The following is a 22574-nucleotide window of genomic DNA, read 5'->3' as shown; positions in this document are numbered from 1 at the left end:
AAATTGTTGAACAATATCAACAATTTCAAGGTAACGAGTCCATCCCCAGAGATCTTGATGTTCCTTTGTTTGTGCTGCGTAACATAATAAAGAAGTTTACAACCCATAGCACTATAACACTGTAGCTAATCTCCCTGGATGTGGATGGTAGAGAAAAATTGATGAAAGGTTGCAAAGTAGGATAGTCCAGATGGTAGATAAGCAGCCTCAATCAAGTTCCAAAGAAATTCAAGAAGTCCTGCAGGCTTAGGGTGCAGCAGTATCAGTGTAAACTATGCATCAATATTTGAATTAAATGAAACGCTATGGCAGGAGACCCAGGTGAACCCCACTGCTGACGCACAGATACAAAAAGTGCAGTTTGCCAAAATCTACTTGAGTAAGCCAAAATCCTTTTGGGAAAGTACCTCTTGAACAGAAGTGACGAGGATAGAGCTTTTTGGTAAAGCACATCATTCTACTGTTTACCAAAAATGAAATGAGGCCTGCCAAATAAAAGAATAAAGTACCTACAGTCAAATATGGTGGAGGTTCAAAGATGTCTTGTGGTTCTTTTGCGGCCTTTGTCTCTCAGTGACTTGACTGTGTGCAAGGCATCATGAAAGCTGAAAATTATCAAAGCATTTTGGGTTGCATTGTAGTGCCCATCATCAGAAAGCTGGGTTTGCGTTCTAGGTCATGGGTATTCCATCAGGACAATATACAAAAAAGGGTTGCACTCTATCATGCTGAAGCATGTCAATGTGGAATATGTGAAATTTGAATAGCAATATGGCTTTGGAGTATTAGGAAAAAATATGAGACGCTTAGCATAAAATTTGGCCAAATATTATCTGCCCATCAACCATCGACAAGGTGGTCTCAGTCTGATGGGTCCCTGACCTGTGTGAATACCTCTCTAAGGCTGATGTCTGAATTTCTGGGTGGACGTGGACCCCTCTGTCAGCAATGCCTGCATTTATGGGTCTTTTGTATGTTCGCTTACTAACCGAGCACTCCGCCCTCCACCAGGTGGTGATTTTAATTACAGCAGGTCCCTACTTACCCATAAATGCAGGCATTGCTGACAGAGGTGTCCACATTCACCCAGGAATTCAGACATCAGCCTTAGACCGGGATCACACATGCGAGGAATACAGCCGAGTATCACATGTTAATACCCGACACCTTTCTCAGGAGCGGAACGTGCGGCCGCATAGCAATACAAGGAGCCGCACGTAACATGTGAGGCTTGGCCTTATTCCTCGCATGTGTGATCCCGGCCTTAGAGAGGTATTCACACAGGTCAGGGACCCATCAGACTGAGAACACCTTGATGATGATTGATGGGCAGATAATATTTGGCCAAATTTTATGCTAAGCGTCTCATATTTTATTCCTCCAACGGCGTATTGCTATTCAATTTTCACATATTCCACATTGACATGCTTAAGCATGATAGAGTGCAACCCTCTTTTTGTATATTGTATATGGAGGTAGTGCAGTGCCCCCTAGGGCCGGGGTTACTCGGCACCGGGCCGCTCAGTTCTTAAAGGGGATGTGTCACGGCAGCAGTGACCCGGTCCATGGCCATGGGCGTGCATTGAAAATAAAGAAGATGATGATTTTAGGAAAAAAGATGGGGATGATTCGTGACACCACCCATGGTGTTCGGCAAAGAAGGTGATAGCCGAAACTGAAAAAAACACCGCTGGGGCTGTTAGTGATGCAGCAGAGTTGTTACAGCTCTCCATGGGCAGAGCTAGGCCCCAGGGCAGTTATGGTGTAAAAAGAGATGATGATGGTGGGTGTAGTCTTGGTGCAAGGCAGGTGACACTGGAAAAAAGTCAGAGGACACAGTGGAGTGCAGTATTCACACTTTTACTTACAGTTCTTCCAGTTACAACCCCCATCTGGGTTGCTGTGTCCTCTGGGTCAGTGGTCCAGCCAGCTCTCAGGTAATTTGGGATACACCGTGTCAAAACCCCCTTCAGATGTTCCTTCCCTGGCCGTCACACTGCTCTGGCTCCCTCCTCTCCTGCCCTGCGCCTTCACACACAGTGTCCCAAGCCAGCAGCCCTGGATCTTGTTGGATGATGTTCTCTTAGGTCCTCTTGTTCCTATCCAGATGCCTTTTCATTGAATGTGTTGGATGTGGCTGCAGCACATGCAGATACTCCAACCTCCGGTTAGCTAGCTGAGTCCTTAGTTTCTCCACTAGTCTGGGGCCGGTACCCTACTGCAACCTGGTCCCTCTACCCGACTACAGTCAGCGTGGATGGGGCCCCCTTGGGTGGATTCCTCACTACCCGTGCCCCTAGGACCCCTTCTTCCTCTCTTTCACTGAAGCTTATCTTTCTGTTCTTCTGTCTTTCCTTTCTCTCTTTCTGCTGTCGTCTGGTCTAGGGACGAGCTCCTCACTGCTCAAGTCCCCAGCTCCAATTGACTCACTCTCTCACTGTCACTTCTTTCAGCTTTCCCCCTGCTGCTTTCTCCACCCACATCCTCTGCCTAGCTCCTCCCGGGCCCTGAGAGGTCTGGTGTTGGATGCTAGTGTCTGGGTTCTGTGTAGTGCTCCCTCCTTACCTGAGAGTGGATTACCACACTTCTGGCTGAGGTGCAGTACCGCTGTGGAGACTGAACCCTCAGATGCGCCACAGTAGCTTCTCCTGGTATGCACCTATTCACCCTAGTCTGGATGTGCCAGTCAGTTTTTTGTCTCTTCTCTTTCATCAGGACAATGACACCAAATATACTTCAAGATGCACCCAGAAATAGATGGAAATAAAGTGCTGGAGAGTTCTGAAGTGACCAGCAATAAGTTCGGATCTAAATCCCATTGAACACCTATGGAAGAAGACACCCTTCAAATATGAGAGACCTGGAGCAGTTTGGAAAAGAAGAATGGTCCAAAATTCCAATTGAGAGGTGTGAGAAGCTTGATGATGGTTATAGGAAGTGATTGATTGCAGCTATTTATTCCAAAAGATGTGCAACCAAATCGTAAGTTGCGGTTGCCAACAATTTTGTCCACACAATTTTTGGAGTTTTGTGTAAAATTATGTCCAATTTGCCTTTTTTTTCTCTTTTTTGTTGTGGTCCAATACACACAAAGGAAGTAAACGTGTGCAAAACAAAATGTGTAATTGCAATAATTTTCTGGGAGAAATACCTCATTTTCTGGAACAATTTAAAGGGTGCCAACACTTTCGGCGGCCATTACTGTATAACTTCACGTACCATAAATGTAGTGTAATGGAATCAAAATGTGGTATGTAATTTTATTAGTAGGTGCATGGTTGATCTAATAACCTCATGTGAAGTAATTAGCAAAGTCAATGAACAAAGTTTTTTTTAATCTTTTCTCCAAAACTACAACAGGAGAAATGAATAAATAACAAAACAAAAAAAACAACAACAAGAACACACATTACTAAATCTAATGCATGAGCAATACATATCATAAGCCAATAGTGTATTACCTGTGCAATTATAAAGATGATTTCCATGGTGGAAAAAATAATATCAATCGGCAGCCTACATTTATACAGACTTGAATCATAGCCAATTTTAAAGACAGCTACAAGAATGCTGCAGAATCCAAACAGTACAAGAGATGCTAAAACAAAGGAAAAATAGTTTCAATATCAAGAACCAACTTAAAAGGGGTTGTAGAAAATTAGAAAATAAAAAATACTGAAAATAGCTTAATGATTAATCTTGTACAATGCAATAAATAACTAGAAGAAAAATTAGAAAATTCGGTCTACACGTCTATCTAACATTTTCATGGTCTATAACTTTGAATCATAATTGATTTAAGAACGCTTTCGTTAATGAGTTCTCCTAGACTGGTTTGTGACTTCTGTATGAATCACGTGTAATCTATATTTGAGGGACCTTACATTGTGAGCTTGCCTGTGATGATAATGAGTTCAATGTAAACTGATTTTTACCGAACAGGAAGCGTCAGTTTATTAAGAGGCTTAGTGATTTGAGTAAAGACTGTCATGTTTCAAATGTTTTTAGCATATTTATAATGACTTAAAAAAGAACAAAATAAAAAACAATTGAAAACAAGCTTCCATAAAAACTTGACTTAAATAATTTTGCCTTCCTTTTTCCCTGAATCATGGCACTAACAAGTCCACAAAAAAAATTAGTGCCTTCAACTATTCCATAGTGTCATCCTTGGTTGGTCTGCTTTATTATTTGGCTAGTACGATGACATAAGGATACAACCCCTCGCAAAAATTATGGAATCACCGGCCTTGGAGGATGTTCATTCAGTTTAATTTTGTAGAAAAAAAGCAGATCACAGACAAAACTAAAGTCAATTCAAATTGCAACTTTTTGGCTTTAAGAAACACTAAAAGAAATCAAGAACAAAAAATGTGGTAGTCAGTAAAGGTTACTTTTTTAAACCAAGCATAGGGAAAAAATTATGGAATCACTCCATTCTGAGAAAAAAATTATGGAATTACGAAAAACAAACCAACAAAAAAAACATTCCAACACATCACTAGTATTTTGTTGCACCACCTCTGGCTTTTATAACAGCTTGCAGTCTCTGAGGCATGGACTTAATGAGTGTCAAACATTGCTGTTCCAGATCAGCTTTGCAGGTTGGAGCCTTGTCATGGACCATTTTCTTCAACTTCCACCAAATATTTTCAATTGGATTGATATCCGGACTATTTGCAAGCCATGACATTGACCTTATGTGTCTTTTTTCAAGGAATGTTTTCACAGTTTTTTCTCTATGGCAGGATGCATTATCATCTTGAAAAATGATTTCATCATCCCCAAACATCCTTTCAATTGATGGGGTAAGAAAAGTGTCCAAAATATCCACATAAACTTGTGCATTTAATGACGATGTAATGACAGCCATCTCCCCAGTGCTTTTACCTGACATGCAGCCCCATATCATAAATGACTGTGGAAATTTGCATGTTCTCTTCAGGCAGTCATCTTTATAAATCTCATTGGAATGGCACCAAACAAAAGTTCCAGCATTATCACCTTGCCCAAGGCAGATTCGCGATTCATTCCTGAATATGACTTTCATCCAGTTGTGACACCCCTGAGTGTCCAGTCACCACAGAGATGCTGCACCTCACCCAGAGGTATGGTATCCCACAACCAGGTAGGATGGAGACACCCGACCACATTCCATCCCACATCCCACACACACAAGTAGTGTAGCAGAGCACCCTTTATGGCCCCTGCTTGGAACACGAAGAGTGCTGGGAGGTGGGCGGAGCATAGTTTGATAGCGGGAGAAGGATAGGAAGTAAGGCTAAGATTCCCTCTGAGGGAGGGAAGGAGAAGGACGTGTCTGGAGCAGCTCTTGTGATTAGAGGCTGCTGGAAGAATTGGATTATAAGAAAGCTCCCTTAAAGGAAAGGTAGTTTTTCTGAGACACGACTGGAGCATACTCCCCGTTGGTCTCTTATCCACGCTGACTAACGTCAGGTGGAGGAAGAAACTGGTCACAAAGGGTCAGGGCCCCTAGCCTAGTGAGAGTACTTCAGGGCACTACTAGCAAGCCGATAGCTGTGGTTACTTTATGGACCATAGCCCCTACCACAGTTATTCCGACTGGAAAGGCAGCTACATAGGATCACAGAAACAGAAGGGTGTTGTCTGACAGGAGTCACAGTTGCTGGCCTGGAATGATAATTGTGAAGTGCTGGAAAGGAAGGAAAGTGGAGAGCATCATATTGTGTGGAGACGGCCAAGAGAGGTACATACTGATAGGGAGTGCTGGAAGGGTGTGCTTCATTCTACCTGGAAGTTGTCTGGACCCCCCACCTGGAGAATGCAGCACTGAAGTGGGCATCTGTGTGCACCAGACTGTAAGTAAAGTCCTTGGAACAACATGCATCTTTGACATGTGCCTCCTTTCTGCGCCTCTCACTCAGCACTACTACATCCTCCACTCCACACTACCTCACCATCTACAAACTCATCTCAACTGCCCTGGAACTACAGCTCTGCCTGTGGAGAGCTTTACCAATTCTGCTGCATCATAACATCTGTCCCAGAGACGCAACACTAGAGCGCTGGTCACCACTGACCAGAAACCACAGGTGGCGTCAGGAATTTCTTACAAACTCTATTCTCATATAATTCCACCCATTTTATATGACTGCCTGTGGCCACGGACCGGGTCACAGCCACTTCGACATTTCCCCTTTAACCGGTTCCCGACCTGTGAAACAGCATATGCGTCATGAAAGTCGGTGCCAATCCGACCTATGACGCATACCCTGTGTCAATGACCGGGGTCAATGAAAGGTCACCTGACCCGCAGATACAGGGGGCTTTGTAATTCACCACAGGGGGCGTGGCTTCGCCCCCACGTGGCTACAATCGCTCTGATTGGCTGTTAAAAGTGAAACAGCCAATCAGAGCGATAGTAATATTTCATCAATGAAAATTGATGAAATACTACAATCCAGCCATGGCCGATGCTGCAGTAGCATCGGACATGGCTGGAGACACCGATTTGACCCCCCCACCGGCGATCACCCCCCCGCAACTGAATGACAGTGGCGATCTGCCGTCGCTGTCATCATCTGCCCCCCCTCCCATTCCCTCCGCTCCCCGCCAGCTTTCGATAACCCCCTCACCCACTCTCACCGCCCCCGGCACCTTCTAAGTCCCCCCGTCGCTCCCGGTGTCCGGCGGGTCCGGTTCATGGGCGCCGCCATCTTAGAAAATGGCGGGCGCATGCGCAGTGCGCCCGCCCGAATCTGCCGGCTGCAGATTCCATTATTTCATTTTGATCACTCTCACAGTGATCAAAATGAAATAAAAAGTAAATGAACCCCCCGATTATCACCCCCATAGGTAGGCATAACTAATAAAATAAAGAAAATATTTTTATTTCTTTTTTCCAGTAGGGTTAGGGTTAGGGTTGGAAAGAGGGTTAGGGTTAGGGTTGGAAAGAGGGTTAGGGTTGGAAAGAGGGTTAGGGTTAGGGTTGGAAAGAGGGTTAGGGTTAGGGTTGGAAAGAGGGTTAGGGTTGGAAAGAGGGTTAGGGTTAGGGTTGGAAAGAGGGTTAGGGTTGGAAAGAGGGTTAGGGTTGGAAAGAGGGTTAGGGTTGGAATTAGGGTTAGGGTTGGAAAGAGGGTTAGGGTTGGAATGAGGGTTAGGGTTGAAAAGAGGGTTAGGGTTGGAATTAGGGTTAGGGTTGGAATTAGGGTTAGGGTTAGAATTAGGGTTAGGCTTGTGGTTAGTGTTATGGTTAGTGTTGGGGTTAGGGGTTTGTTGGGGTTAGGGTTATGGATAGGGTTGGGATTGGGGTCAGGGATGTGTTGGGGTTTGGACTGTGGTTAGGGATGTGTTGGGGTTAGGGTTGAAGTTAGAATTGTGGGGTTTCCACTGTTTAGGCACATCAGGGGGTCTCCAAACGCGACATGGTGCAACCATTGATTCCAGCCAATTTTGCGTTCAAAAAGTCAAACGGTGATCCCTCCCTTCCAAGCCCCGACGTGTGCCCAAACAGTGGTTTACCCCCACATATGGGGTATCAGCGTACTCAGGAAAAATTGCACAACAACTTTTGGGGACTAATTTCTCCTATTACCCTTGGGAAAATAAAAAAATTGGGGGCTAAAAAATTATTTTTGTGGAAAAAAAATGTTTTTTTCATTTTCACGTCTCTGCATTATAAACTTCTGTGAAGCACTTGGGGGTTGAAAGTGCTCACCATACATCTACATAAGTTCCTTGGAAGGTCTAGTTTCCAAAATGGGGTCACCTGGGGGGGTTTCCACTGTTTAGGCACATCAGAGGCTCTGCAAACGTAATGACGACCGCAGACTATTCCATCAAAGTCTGCATTTCAAAACGTCACTACTTCCATTCCGAGCCCTGACGTGTGCCCAAGCAATGGTCCCTCCCCACATATTGGGTACCAGCGTACTCAGGACAAACTGGACAACAACTTTTGTGGTCTAATTTCTCCTGTTACCATTGTGAAAATAAAAAATTGCGGGCTAAAAAATCATTTTTTGAGGAAAAAAAAGATTTTTTATTTTCACGGTTCTGCGTTATAAACTTCTGTGAAGCACTTGGGGGTTCAAAGTGCTGCTCACCACACATCTAGATAAATTCCTTGGGTGGTCTAGTTTCCAAAATGGGGTCACTTGTGGGGGGTTTCCACTGTTTAGGCACATCAGAGGCTCTGCAAATGTAACATGATGCCCGCAGACCATTCGATCAAGTCGGTATTTCAAAACGTCACTACTTCCCTTCCGAGCCCCGACGTGTGCCCAAACAGTGGTCCCTCCCCACATATGGGGTATCAGCGTACTCAGGACAAACTGTACAACAACTTTTGGGGTCCAATTTCTCCTGTTACCCTTGTGAAAATAAAAAATTGCGAGCTAAAAATTCATTTTTTGAGGAAAAAAAAGATTTTTTATTTTCATGGCTCTGCGTTACAATCTTCTGTGAAGCACTTCGGGGTTCAAGGTGCTCACCACACATCTAGGCAAGTTCCTTATGGGGTCTAGTTTCCAAAATGGGGTCACTTGTGGGGGATTTCTACTGTTTAGGCACACAGGGGCTCAGCAAATGTAACATGACGCCCGCAGACCATTCCATCAAAGTCAGCATTTCAAAATGTCACTACTTCCCTGCTGAGCCCCAATGTGTGCCCAAACAGTGGTTCCCCCCACATATGGGGTACCAGCGTACTCAGGACAAACTGGACAACAACTTTTGGGGTCCAATTTGTCCTAGTACCCTTGTGAAAATAAAAAATTGCCAACTAAAAAAATTTTTTTTTAGGAAAAAAAAGATTATTTTCACTGCTCTGCATTATAAACTTCTGTGAATCACCTGGGGGTTCAAAGTGCTCACTATGCATCTAGATAAGTTCCTTAGGGGGTCTAGTTTCCAAAATGGGGTCATTTGTGGGGGAGCTCCAAAGTTTAGGCACATAGGGGCTCTCCAAACACGACATGGTGTCCGCTAACGATTGGAGCTAATTTTCATTTCAAAAAGTCAAATGGCGCTCATTCCCTTCTGCGCCGTGCCGTGCACCCAAACAGTGCCCCCCCCACATATGGGGTACCAGCGTACTCAGGACAATCTGGACAACAACTTTTGTGGTCCAATTTCTCCTGTTACCCTTGTGAAAATAAAAAATAGCGTGCTAAAAAATCATTTTTGAGGAAAAAAAATGATTTTTTATTTTCACTGCTCTATGTTATAAACTTTTGTGAAGCACTTGGGGGTTCAAAGTGCTCACTACACATCTAGATAAGTTCCTTAAGGGGTCTAGTTTCCAAAATGGTATCACTTGTGGGGGAGCTCCAATGTTTAGGCACACAGGGGCTCTCCAAACGCGACATGGTGTCCGATAACGATTGGAGCTAATTTTCCATTCAAAAAGTCAAATGGCGCTCCTTCCCTTCCAGGCCCTGCCATGCGCCCAAACAGTGGTTTATGACCATTTTATCCTGTTGCCCATGTGAAAATGAAAAAACTGAGGCTAAAAGATAATTTTTGTGAAAAAAAAGTACTTTTTTTTTTTACCTGGGGGTTCAAAGTGCTCACTATGCATCTAGATAAGTTCCTTGGGGGGTCTAGTTTCCAAAATGGGGTCACTTGTGGGGGAGCTCCAGTGTTTAGGCGCACAGGGGCTCTCCAAACACGACATGGCAAGCCCTAAATATTCCAGTATATTTTCCATTCAAAAAGTCAAATGGCGCTCCTTCCCTTCTGAGCCCTGCCATGCGCCCAAACAGTGGTTTATGACCATATATGAGGTATCGGTGTACTCAGGGGAAATTGTCCAACAAATTTTAGGATCCAATTTATCCTGTTGCCCATGTGAAAATGAAAAAATTGATGCTGAAAGAAAATTTGTGTTTGAAAAATTAAAATGTCCATTTTTTCCTTCCACATTGCTTTAGCTGCTGTGAAACACCTGAAGGGTTAATAATCTTCTTGAATGTGGTTTTGAGTAGCTTGAGGGGTTCAGTTTTTAGAATGGTGTCACTTTTGGGTATTTTCTGCCATATAGACCCCTCAAAGTGACTTCAAATCTGAGGTGGTCCCTAAAAAAAATGGTTTTGCAAATTTTGTTGTAAAAATGAGAAATCACTGGTCAACTTTTAACCCTTATAACTTCCTAACAAAAAAATATTTTGCTTCCAAAATTGTGCTGATGTAAATTAGACATGTGGGAAATGTTATTTAGTAACTATTTTGTGTCACATAACTCTCTAGTTTAACAGAATAAAAATTCAAAATTTGAAAATTGCAAAATTTTCAAAATTTTCACCAAATTTCTGATTTTTTTCACAAATAAACGCAAAAATTATTGACCTAAATTTACCACTAACATGAAGCCCAATATGTCACGAAAAAACAATCACAGAATCGCTAGGATGCGTTGAAGCTTTCCAGAGTTATTACCTCATAAAGGGACACTGGTCAGAATTGCAAAAAATGGCCAGGTCATTAAGGTCAAAATAGGCTGGGTCATGAAGGGGTTAAAACATCGTCCCGGTACCGAGTATCCCACGGCCCCTGGGGTGCGTCACAGTCATCCCCAGTCCAAGATTGCTTTTCCTTAGCTGATTGTAACCTTGCTTTTTTCTGTTTAGGTGTTAATGATGGCTTTCGTTTAGCTTTTCTGTATGTAAATCCCATTTCCTTTAGGCTGTTTCTTACAGTTCGGTCACATACGTTGATTCCAGTTTCCTCCCATTCGTTCCTCATTTGTTTTGTTGTGCATTTCCTGTTTTGGAGACATATTGCTTTAAGTTTCCGGTCTTGACGCTTTGATGTCTTCCTTGGTCTACCAGTATGTTACCCTTTAACAACCTACCCATGTTGTTTGTATTTGGTCCAGATTTTCGACACAGCTGACTGTGAACAACGAATATCTTTTGTAACATTGCGTGATGATTTACCCTCTTTTAAGACTTTGATAATCCTCTCCTTTGTTTCATTTGACAGCTCTGTGTTGGAGCCATGATTCATGTCAGTCCACTTGGTGCAACAGCTCACCAGGGATGATCACTCCTTTTTAGATGCAGACTAACAAGCAGATCTAATTTGATGCAGGTGTTAGTTTTGGGAATTAAAATTTACAGGGTGATTCCATAATATTTTCCTCAGAATGGAGTGATTCCATAATTTTTTCCCTATGCTTGTTTTAAAAAAGTAACCATTACTGACTACCACATTTTTTGTTCTTGATTTCTTTTAGTGTTTCTTAAAGCCAGAAAGTTGCCATTTGAAATTACTTTAGTTTTGTGCCATGTCTGTGATCTGCTTCTTTTCTACAAAATAAAACAACTGAATGAACATGCTCCAAGGACGGTGATTCCATAATTTTTGCCAGTGGTTGTATATAATATATGACCAGTTGATGGCAGCAAGCAGCGGTTTGTGTCGTATATCGTTTGGAGCCAAGGGCACATGATTTTGAACTAGACTAGGGTAAAATCTGGTGAGAGTTATGGAGCTTTATATGACCAGAAATTTTGTCTTCTTCTCTGCCATGGCTGAAGCTTACTCTGGTTATGAAAACAAACTTGTAACCAGTCATGTGATGGTCACACTGAACTCAGCTGTGGTCTGGAACATTGTTTCTCAACCATTCTACTGAAATAAATTACATAAAAGTACCCCAAGACTTGGTTCATACCCTGACACCTCCATATTACCACTGCAGCATGTGCACATTGTGAATACCAATTAGAGATAAAGCTTGCCTCTCTCGGGGGGAAATATTCTTCAGACGGCGAAAATATTGTCTATAAGAGAACAATGAAATGTCTCCATAATTGTGTTGTGAGGAAATAGATCATCATCACTATGACCAAAGGCTGTTTAATGGGACTTGATACTGAATATAACACATAGGAATATTGCAAAATGCATTTATCATAAGCTGCTATGTGCATATCACAGCTACATATGATCAAACCTGCACCTGGGTGGATTACAAAACAGTAGTATAGACATCAGTTCCTTGTATGCATTCACTTTTACTGACCTCTCAGCCATCGTGAACCAGCATGGTGGTCCTGTAGAGTAGCTGCATATATTCTTCTGCGTGTCCACAGTAAATAGTACATTGCCCATGCTGAGCTGCAGAACATAAGGACTGAGAGAAAGATGTAAGAGTTCTGAGCAGGCATTGAACTGATAATCATACTACTGATCAGTGCAGCACCCAGGAATATCACATTCATTGCCAGGAGTCCAGAGAAAAGTCGCCCAGTTACTCGTGCTCGCTTATGATGAATCGGTAAAGACGGGCAATGTCGGTGGAGCCATGAATGTTCATAGTTTATAGTGATGCCTTCATGAGTGATAGGTTGGCTGGGTTCTTTAGGTTCCATGTCTAAAAAAAATGTAAAGCCCATTATTCAACAAAGTTGTCAACAATTGAATATCATATTATTGCTAATTAGCAAGTCAGGACTAAATTTACCTAAAGGCATCCCTCTGGGAAGATGCAATGCAACGAGACAGAGGAGGCCATCCAGGAAAGTACAAGGCTGCAGACAAGCACTTAACAGCCATATACAGCTCTGGCAAAAATTAAGAGACCACTGCAAAATTTTCAGTTTGATTTTTCTCTTTATAGGTATATTTTTGAGTAAAATGTAAATTGCTTGTTTATTCTATAAACTACTGACAACATGTCTTCGAATTTCCAAGCACTAAATTTTGTATTTATTTTCAGATAATGAGAAATGGTCAAAATAACAACAAAATGCAGTGCTTGCAGACCTCAAATAATGCTAAGAAAACAAGTTCGTAATCATTTTGAAACAATAATACTAATGTTTGAACTCAGGAAGAGGTCAGAAATCAATATTTTGTGGAATAACCATGATTTTTAATAACAGCTTTCATGCCTCTTGGCATGCTTTCCACCAGTCTTTCACACTGGTTTTGGGTGACCTTATGCCACTCCTGGTACAAAAATGTAAGCAGTTCTTTGTTTGATGGCTTGTGACTATCCATCTTCCTCTCGATTACATTCCAGAGATTTTCAATGAAATTCAGGTCTTGAGATTAGGCTCGCCATGACAGTTATTTGATGTGGTTGTCCTTCATTCACATATTGATTGACCTAGCTGTGTGGCATGGCACATTGTCCTGCTGGAAAAAACAGTCCTCAGAGTTGGGGAACACTGCCTGAGCAGAAAAAATCAACTGTTTTTCCAGGATAACCTTGTATGTGGCTTGATTCATATGTCCTTCACAAAGATTAACCTGCCCAATTCCAGCCTTGCTGAAGTATCCCCAGATCATCAATGATCCTCCACCAAATTTCACAGTGGGTGCAAGACACTGTGGCTTGTATGCCTCTCTAGGTTTCCGTTTAACCATTAGATGACCAGGTGTTGGGCAAAGCTGAAAATTAGACTCATCAGAGAAGAATACCTTACTCCAGTCCTCTATGGTCCATTCCTTATGGTCTTTGGCAAACGTCAGCATGGCTCTCCTTTGCTTCTCAAAGATGAAAGGCTTTTTTCTAGCTTTACATGACTTGAGCCCTGCCTCTAGGAGAATGTTATGAACTGTTCTTGCCGTGCACTTCACCCCAGCTGCCATTTGCCATTCCTTTTGTAGGTCACTTGATGTCATCTTGCGGTTGCTGAGTGACATTCGAATAAGATGACTGTCATCCTGGTCAGTGGAGAGTCGTTTTCGCCCTCTGCCGGTCTGTAGCTTTGTTGTCCCCAATGTCTGCTGCTTGACCTTGTTGTAATGGACTGCCATCTTAGAAATTTTAAGGATGGAGGCAACATGACGCTCACTGTATCCCTCTGCTAGAATTGAGCCCTTCTTTTCAAGACTTTTCTTTTCAACTCCTTTGGCATGGCTAAAAGTTATTTTTTCATTCCTATTACTTTTGGGATATTACTAGCACTTGTTTTGCCATCCAGCTTGTCCTATTGCAAGAGGATTGTGAACACCACAGCAGGGATTTTTATATTTTTCTTCGTTAAATAAGATTTGGTACAGGTGATCACCTAATCAGAAGCATATTAAGTAGAATTAGGTGTACTCTGGTTGGAATTCAACTGACACTGGAATGGAATGGCTGTCAGACTGATTGGCTGATTTTTATAAAACTGTGCAGTGGTCTCTTAATTTTTACCAGAGCTGTATATAAACTGAAACTTGCGGCACCTCATGGGTGGAGTTCAAAGCGCCAGATAGTATCTTATAGCCTTCATAAATGGAAATCATGTACTTCCTTTAGTAATGTCACATGTAACATAGTCTAGGACTATAATTCCACATTTTCTATGAGTGTGTATTTAATGGCAGGAGCTATTTAAAGTAATTGTGCCACAATTACAGTAATCTATGTCTATTCACTGGGTATACCACCGCTGGGACCCCCCACTCACAATAACAGGAGTTCCGATCCTTTTTTTTTCTCTTTAGTGTATGACCACAATGAGGTGTTTATGTAGATTCGTGGCAAAATACATGCAGCCAACAGAAACAGTCAATAACCTCTAAAAGTTTCCATTATATTTTTCTGCTTAGCTTTTTTGTTTGTTCTTGTTTCGGTGGAAAATAATGAAATGTGAAGAATGTCTTAGGATGAGTTCACACATTTTTGTTGAAGAACTGCGGTTGCAGAATCCATACAATGTAAGTGAATGGGATTTTAAGACCCCCCCACCATACTCTCAGCATAAAACAATTGCAGCTGAAGATCTTCAAAATCTGCAACAAGCTTTATCCATTAGGAAAATGCAGCAGATTTTCACCTGGGATTTCTGTGACAAAATTTGCATGTAGCATATGTTGATTTGATTGCAGATTTTAGTGAGAATTTATATGTTTGTCCAGTAGCATAATGTTTGCACTTTATGTGAATCCACCTTCAGCTCTCATTCACACCTTTTTCCAGCCATTGATGTAGGGAGTTGCCCAGCTTCCTTCTCTATAGGGTTGGTTTAGTGGCTGATGCAGAGACAGAGAACAGGGCTGGCTTAGCGAACAAATTCTGACAGTCAATCATCTTGATCATTAACCCTTCAGTGACAGAGGCATTTTGCAGCTTAATGACCAGGCCAATTTTTACAATTCTGACCACTGTCACTTTATGATGTTATAACTCTGGAACGCTTTAACGGATCCCGCTGATTCTGAGAGTGTTTTTTCGTGACATACTGTACTTCATATTAGTGGTAAAATTTATTCGATATGACTTGTGTTTATTTACAAAAAAAACAGAAATATGGCGAAAACTTTTAAAATTTAGCTATTTTCAAACTTTAAATTTTTATGCCCTTAAATCAGAGAGATATGTCACAAAAATGTCTTAATAAATAACATTTCCCACATGTCTATGGGTCGCCCTCCCAGGGTCGTGGGGTACTCGGTACCGGGCCGGTGTTGGCGGGATGTGTCACAGCAGCGGTGACCCGGTCCGTGGCCCTGGGCGCCCAATTAATAAGGGGAGTTGTTTGAGTGGTGGAATGTAGTTAATGGAATAGTTCGTGACGCCACCTGTGGTGTTCGGCAAGTGAGGTGTTAGGCCGATGCTGCAAGCAGATTCTCTGGGGCTGATGGTGTGTTACAGCCAAGAAGGTGAAGCTCCGCACAGGTAGAGCTGTAGCCCCAGGGCAGTGGATGTAGCGGGAGAGGAGAGGCGTAGGCAGTGTAGAAGCTGGTACCCAGATGTAGTGGTGCTGGGTGCGCTGGCGCATGAATCAATGGAGGACACCAGGGCTTGTAGTTCCAAAGCTTTACTCACAGTCTGTAGTACACACCGGTGCCTGCCTTCGTGCCGTGTCCTCCGGGTCAGGGACTCAGTCAACCTCCAGGCAAGATGGAAAGCTCCCTTCCAACACTCCGCCAACATGTGCCTTTCTGAACGTCTCCTCTATAGTGCATTTAAGTGTGAAGTACCCCCAGTACTGAGTTACACTGGAGTGCCTCCTGACAGATGTTCCCAAAAACTCTACTTGTATGGCAGACAGCTGTAGCCTGCTTCGGGGACTCCTTACTCCTGAGTCCCGGCTCACTATCCAAGTTGCTGTTGTGCCCCCAAGTCTTAGATGGGAGTAGTGCATTTACAGCCCACTACTCCACCGGTGTCTGCTGCAGAACCATGTGTCCGTACAACCTCAGGGACCGGGCCCCGGCCTTGCGCTTAGAACTTCTAGGCAGGGTTCTTCCTCTAACCCTCGTCCTCTGTGTTACCTTTTACTCCTACATTCCGTACTTGTCTTTCTTTCTTATTGAAGCTCAGGCTTCAGTTCAATGTCTTTCTCCTTCTTTCCTTTCCCGTGCCAGCTGGCTCAGATCACTCAGGCAGCTGCAGCACTCCTTCCTCCATCCCTCTTCCAGGGATCTCCTTCCCTCACTCCTCTCTGAGTGACTTCCTCCCTCAGACTGACCTACTGACTGACTGACTGAAATTCTAAACCTTCCCGCTCTTTTATGTATTCTCAACTCGACCCGCCTTCCAGTACGTTTAGTGTTCCAAGCAGGGAGCCACCAAAGGTGTTCTGCTACACTCCAAGCAGGGAGCCGCAATGTGGCTTTGCTGAACTACTCTGTTGTGTGGGGTGCGAGTGTTGGAGCGTGGTCAGGAACCTCCAACTTACCTGGATGGTGGGGCACCACACCTCAGGAGGAGGTGCAGTACCTCTGTGGCAGCTGAGCCTCAGGGGCGCCACATCTACTTTACATCAGCACAATTTTGGAACCAAAATGTTTTTTTGTTAGGAAGTTATAAGGGTTAAAAGTTGACCAGTGATTTCTCATTTTTACATCAAAATTTACAAAGCCATTTTTTTTAGGGACCACATCATATTTAAAGTCATTTTTGAGGGGTGTACATGAGAAAAAATACCCCAAAGTGACACCATTCTAAAAACTAGACCCCTCAAGGTGCTCAAAACCACATTCAAGAAGTTTATTCATTCTTTACATGCTTCAAAAAATTTGCAAAAAATTAATTCACAACCAATTTTTCTTATTTTCACAAGTGTTAAAAGAGAAAATGAACCACAAAATTTGTTGTGCAATTTCTCATGAATACGTCAATACCCCATATGTGTGGGTAAACCACTTTTTCAGTGCACAGCAGAGCTCGCAAGGGAAGGAGCGCCGTTTGACTTTTTCAATGCAGATTTGGCTGGAATTGAGATTGGATGCCATGTTGCGTTCAGAAAGCCCCTGATGTACCTAAACAGTGGAAACCCCCAACAAGTGACCCCATTTTGGAAACTAGACCCCTTAAAGAACTTATCTAGATGTGTAGTGAGGACTTTGAACCTCTAAATGCTTCACAGAAGCTTATAACATAGAGCTGAGAAAATAAAAAATCTTTTTTTTTTCCACAAAATGAACTTTTCGCCCCAAAATTTTTATTTTTACAAGGGTAACAATAGAAATTATAGCGCCACAGTTGTGCGATTTGTCCTGAGTACGCTGATACCCCATATGTGGGGTAAACCACTGTTTGGGCGCACGGCAGAGCTTTGAAGGGAAGGAGCACCGTTTGACTTTTTCAATGCAGAATTGGCTGGAATTGAGATTGGATGCCATGTCGCTTTTGGAGAGCCCCTGATGTGCCTAAACAATGAAAAAACCCCACAAGTGACACCATTTTGGAAACTAGACCCTTTAAGGAACTTACAGTCATATGTTAAAGTTTTGGCACCCCTATTAATGTTAACCTTTTTTCTTTATAACAATTTTGGTTTTTGCAACAGCTATTTCAGTTTCATATATCTAATAACTGATGGACTCAGTTATATTTCTGGATTCAAATGAGGTTTATTGTACTAACAGAAAATGTGCAATCTGCATTTAAACAAAATTTGACCAGTGCAAAAGTATGGGCACCTCAACATAAAAGTGACATTAATATTTCGTAGATCCTCCTTTTGCAAAAATAACAGCCTCTAGTCGCTTCCTGTAGCTATTAGTGAGTTCCTGGATCCTGGATGAAGGTATTTGTGACCATTCCTGTTTACAAAACAATTCCAGTTCAGTTAAGTTTGATGGTCGCCGAGCATGGACAGCCCGCTTCAAATCATCCCACAGATGTTCAATGATATTCAGGTCTGGGGACTGGGATGGCCATTCCAGAACATTGTAATTGTTCCTCTACATGAATGCCTGAGTAGATTTGGAGCGGTGTTTTGGATCATTGTCTTGCTGAAATATCCATCCCCTGCGTAACTTCAACTTCGTCACTGATTCTTGCACATTATTGTCAAGAATCTGCTGATACTGAGTTGAATCCATGCGACCATCAACTTTAACAAGATTCCCGGTGCCGGCATTGGCCACACAGCCCCAAAGCATGATGGAACCTCCACCAAATTTTACTGTGGGTAGCAAGTGTTTTTCTTGGAATGCTGTGTTTTTTAGCCTCCATGCATAACGCTTTTTTGTATGACCAAACAACTCAATCTTTGTTTCATCAGTCCACAGGACCTTCTTCCAAAATGTAACTGGCCTGTCCAAATGTGCTTTTGCATACCTCAGGCGACTCTGTTTGTGGAGTGCTTGAGAAACGGCTTTCGCATCACTCTCCCATACAGCTTCTCCTTGTGCAAAGTGCGCTGTATTGTTGACCGATGCACAGTGACACCATCTGCAGCAAGATGATGCTGCAGGTCTTTGGAGGTGGTCTGTGGATTGTCCTTGACTGTTCTCACCATTCTTCTTCTCTGCCTTTCTGATATTTTTCTTGGCCTGCCACTTCTGGGCTTAACAAGAACTGTACCTGTGTTCTTCCATTTCCTTACTATGTTCCTCAAAGAGGAAACTGACCGGTTAAATCTCTGAGACAACTTTTTGTATCCTTCCCCTGAAAAGCTATGTTGAATAATCTTTGTTTTCAGATCATTTGAGAGTTGTTTTGAGGAGCCCATGATGCCACTCTTCATAGGAGAATCAAATAGGAGAACTACTTGCAAGTGGCCACCTTAAATACCTTTTCTCATGATTTGATACACCTGGCTATGAAGTTCAAAGCTCAATGAGGTTACAAAACCAAGTTAGTGCTTCAGGAAGTCGGTAAAAAGTAGTTACGAGTGTTCAAATCAAGAAAATGATAAGGGTGCCCATACTTTTGCACCAATCAAATTTTGTTTAAATGCAGATTGCACATTTTCTGTTAGTACAATAAACCTCATTTGAATCCAGAAATATAACTGAGTCCATCAGTTATTAGATATATGAAACTGAAATAGCTGTTGCAAAAACCAAAATTGTTATAAAAAAATGGTTAACATTAATAGGGGTGCCCAAACTTTAGCATATGACTGTATCTAGATGTGTGGTGAGCACTGTGAACCCCCAAGTGCTTCACAGAAGTTTATAACGCAGAGCAGTAAAAATAAAAAAATCACTTTTTTTCCTCAATAATGATTTTTTAGCCCACTATGCCTTATTTTCTCAAGGGCAACAGGAGAAATTGGACCACAAAAGTTGTGCAATTTGTCCTGAGTACACCGATACCCAGTATGTGGGGGGGGAACCACTGTTTGGGCACATGGGAGAGCTCGGAAGGGAACGAGCGCCATTTTGGAATGCAGACTTTCTGGAGTGTTCTGCAGGCTTCATGTTGCATTTGCAAGAGCCCCGATGTGCCTAAACAGTATAAACCCCCACAAGTGACCCCATTTTGGAAACTAGACCCCCCAAGGAGCTTATCTAGATGTGTAGTGAGCACAAGTGCTTCACAGAAGTTTATAATGCTGTGCTGTGAAAATAAAAAATATTTTTTTCCACAAAAGTGATTTTTTTAGCCCCCAAATTTTTATTTTCCCAAGGGTAACAGGAGAAATTAGACCCCCAAAGTTGGTAAATAGTGGAAACCCCTCAATTATTGCTCCAACCCTAACCCCAGCACACCACTAATCCCAACCCTAACTCTAATCCCAACCGTAATGCCTAATCCTAATTCTAACCCTAACCCTAATTCTAACTCTAGCCCTAATCCTAGCCCTAACCCTAATTCCAACCCTAACCCTAATTCCAACCCTAACCCTAAATCTAACTATAACCCTAGCCCTAGCACTAACCCTAATTCTAACCCTAACCCTAATTCTAACCCTAACCCTAATGGAAAAATAAAAAAATATATTTTCTTTATTTCATTATGTTTGCCTAACTAAGGGGCTGAGAAACAGGGGTGTTATTTACTATTTTTTTTATTTTGATCACTATGATAGTTTATCACAGTGATCAAAATGAAGGAATGGAATCTGCCAGCCGGAGCCTGCAGATTCCCGGCGGGCGCAGTGCGCATGCACCCGCCATTTTCTTCTGGATCCAAGATGGCGGTGCCCAACGGAGGAGGCAGGAGGGCCCCAGGACCTCCGGGAGGGGATCCAGGACTACCGAGAGGTACCGGGGGGATCGAGGACCCTATTTCTCTCTCCTCTGATGTGCGATCACCGACCCGATTCATGTTCTCGGTAGCTGACACCACGGAGAAAATCTGACGCTGGGGGGGCGCTATTTACTTACTCCACAGCACAGTGAATTCACGGCGCTGTGGTTTAAGTACCCTTAACTACCACCATTAAAAGGCGTATCGGCAGTCGTTTAGGGGTTAAAACAAGGAGGGGGAGGAAGCTCTGTGTTTGTTTTGCAGTATAAATTTGATGGACTATGAGTAAATAAATAAGTTAGGCTTCTTTTTAGCACATCTAGAGCTCTTTTTTCTAGACAGACTATTCCTTTAAATCTACCTTTTGATCAGTATTCCTAATCCAATTTAAATCCAAACCAGGTCTGGACTTTCAATACACACACACACGTAGGGAAGTTGGACTGACGGACAGATCTGCCTGTAGTGAGAGGCAGAGGGGTAGCGCAGTGTAGGTGTGAACGCTGAGATAAAGAGAAAGGCTGCCGTATTATAGTTTGACCATTAGAGGGCAGTGGAGAGTGTAAGACTGGGACTGAATAACTGCCATTGGTCAGAGAAACTGTCAGGTGATAGTGGGCGGAGCTACCAGGACAGGGAGGATAAAAGGCTGATGGAAGGTTCTGGAAGGTCCAGTCAGTGAGGGGAGCACACTTGAGAGGAGGTTCTGCTGCCGCTGAGATAGACATAGTAGAAAGGTTCCAGAGAGGACTGACAGTTGAGGTGGTCACGGGGGGTGACCCAGAGGACGGTAGCCGCAGACGAAGACGGTCTGTGGGTATTGGACGGACGGTGTACTCAGATTGGTGAAGCGCTGTGGTGGATGGGCCTAGGGCAGTCACAGTGAAAAGAGCCACAGAGGACGCCACGATTATAATAACAAAGGAAGTGAAGGTACCCGGGCCTGTACACAGAGAAGTGTAAACTGCTGTGATGAGCTGCGGTGGTCGTCATAAGGACGGCCAATAAAGCGGACCTGTTGAATACAAACTCTGCCTCAGTCTTGTGTCTGTCTGCGGCGAGAAGCGGGTCACCCCCATACCTGTTGGTTAAACTTTTCCCTCATATCCTACACACACACATGCACGCACACACTCACTCTCTGACACACACAGATGCACGCACACACTCTGACACATGCACACACGCACACACACACACACACACTCTCTGACACACACATGCGCACATCCACACTCTCTCATGCACGCACACATGCACACACACATGCACACACACATGCACACATGCACGCACACATACGCTCTATTGCCTACAGGAGAAAATGGCAGTCAAACTACAGGAATCTGTCCTCTGCTTCCCGCCTGGCGTTTTCTCTCTGACACAGGTGCATGCGGCGTGATAACGTCAGCATGCACTGTGTGCGTGTGTCAGAGAGAAAGTTGCTGGTGACGCTGTGGGGGAAAAGATGGATCGGTGAGTGTTGTTGTGTTTTGCTTTTTTTACCAATTCACTTGGGAGAGGACAAGGAGAGGTGGCAGGGGAGAACAATGATAGGGGTGGTGGAAAGGACAATTATGGAGGTGGGGAGATGACAACGAGGGAGGTGGCAGAGAGGACAATGATGGGATGGGAAAATGATAATGAGGGATGTAGGGGAGAGGACAATGAGGGGGGTGGGAGAGATGACAATGAGGGATATTAGGGAGATGACAATGATATGGGGGAGGTGACAATAAGGGGGTGGGGAGGGGACAATGATGGATGTGGGGGAGAGAACAATGTGGGGCTTTGGAGAGCACAATGATGGGGTAGGGGAGAGGACAATTATGCATGTGGAAGAGAGAACAATGATGGGGTGGGGGAGAGGACAATGATAGGAGTGGGGAGACGACAATGATGGGATGCTTGAGAGAGGACAATGATGGGGGTGGGTGAGAGGACAATGATGAATATGAGGAGAAAACAATGATGGGGTGGGGAGAAGACAATGATTGGGTGGGGGAGAGGACAATGAGGGATGTGGGAGAGAGGACAATGAGGGGGTGGGGGATATGGCAATCAGGGATGTGAGGGAGAAGACAATGAGGGGGCGGGGATTGGGATGGAAGTAAGGGGGACTTATGGGGGAGGAGGATATTAGAGATGGATGCAAAATTATTTGGGAGGTGGAGAGGATGCTAAGTCCCTGATAGCGTCCTTACATATCTCACAATTC

General features: G+C 43.4%; 1 protein-coding gene across 2 annotated transcripts in view; it reads right to left on the bottom strand.

Annotated features, from left to right (window-relative positions):
• LOC141099882 (proton channel OTOP3-like) overlaps positions 1-22574 on the bottom strand; it is a 68747-nt gene that overhangs the window by 26247 nt on the left and 19926 nt on the right. The window contains exons 2-3 of one of the 2 annotated variants that reach the window (XM_073587956.1): positions 12011-12361; positions 3462-3598 (exon numbers count right to left, since the gene is read on the bottom strand). In XM_073587956.1, coding sequence (XP_073444057.1) covers positions 3462-3598; positions 12011-12361 — 488 coding nt within the window. The remainder of the gene's footprint in view (positions 1-3461; positions 3599-12010; positions 12362-22574) is intronic. The other variant, XM_073587958.1, reaches the window with a different exon arrangement.

This window comes from Dendrobates tinctorius, unplaced genomic scaffold, assembly GCF_039654945.1.
Source record: "Dendrobates tinctorius isolate UK_male_01 unplaced genomic scaffold, ASM3965494v1 ptg000103l, whole genome shotgun sequence".
NCBI lineage: Eukaryota > Metazoa > Chordata > Amphibia > Anura > Dendrobatidae > Dendrobates > Dendrobates tinctorius.
This window is presented reverse-complemented; position numbering and strand designations above follow the sequence as displayed.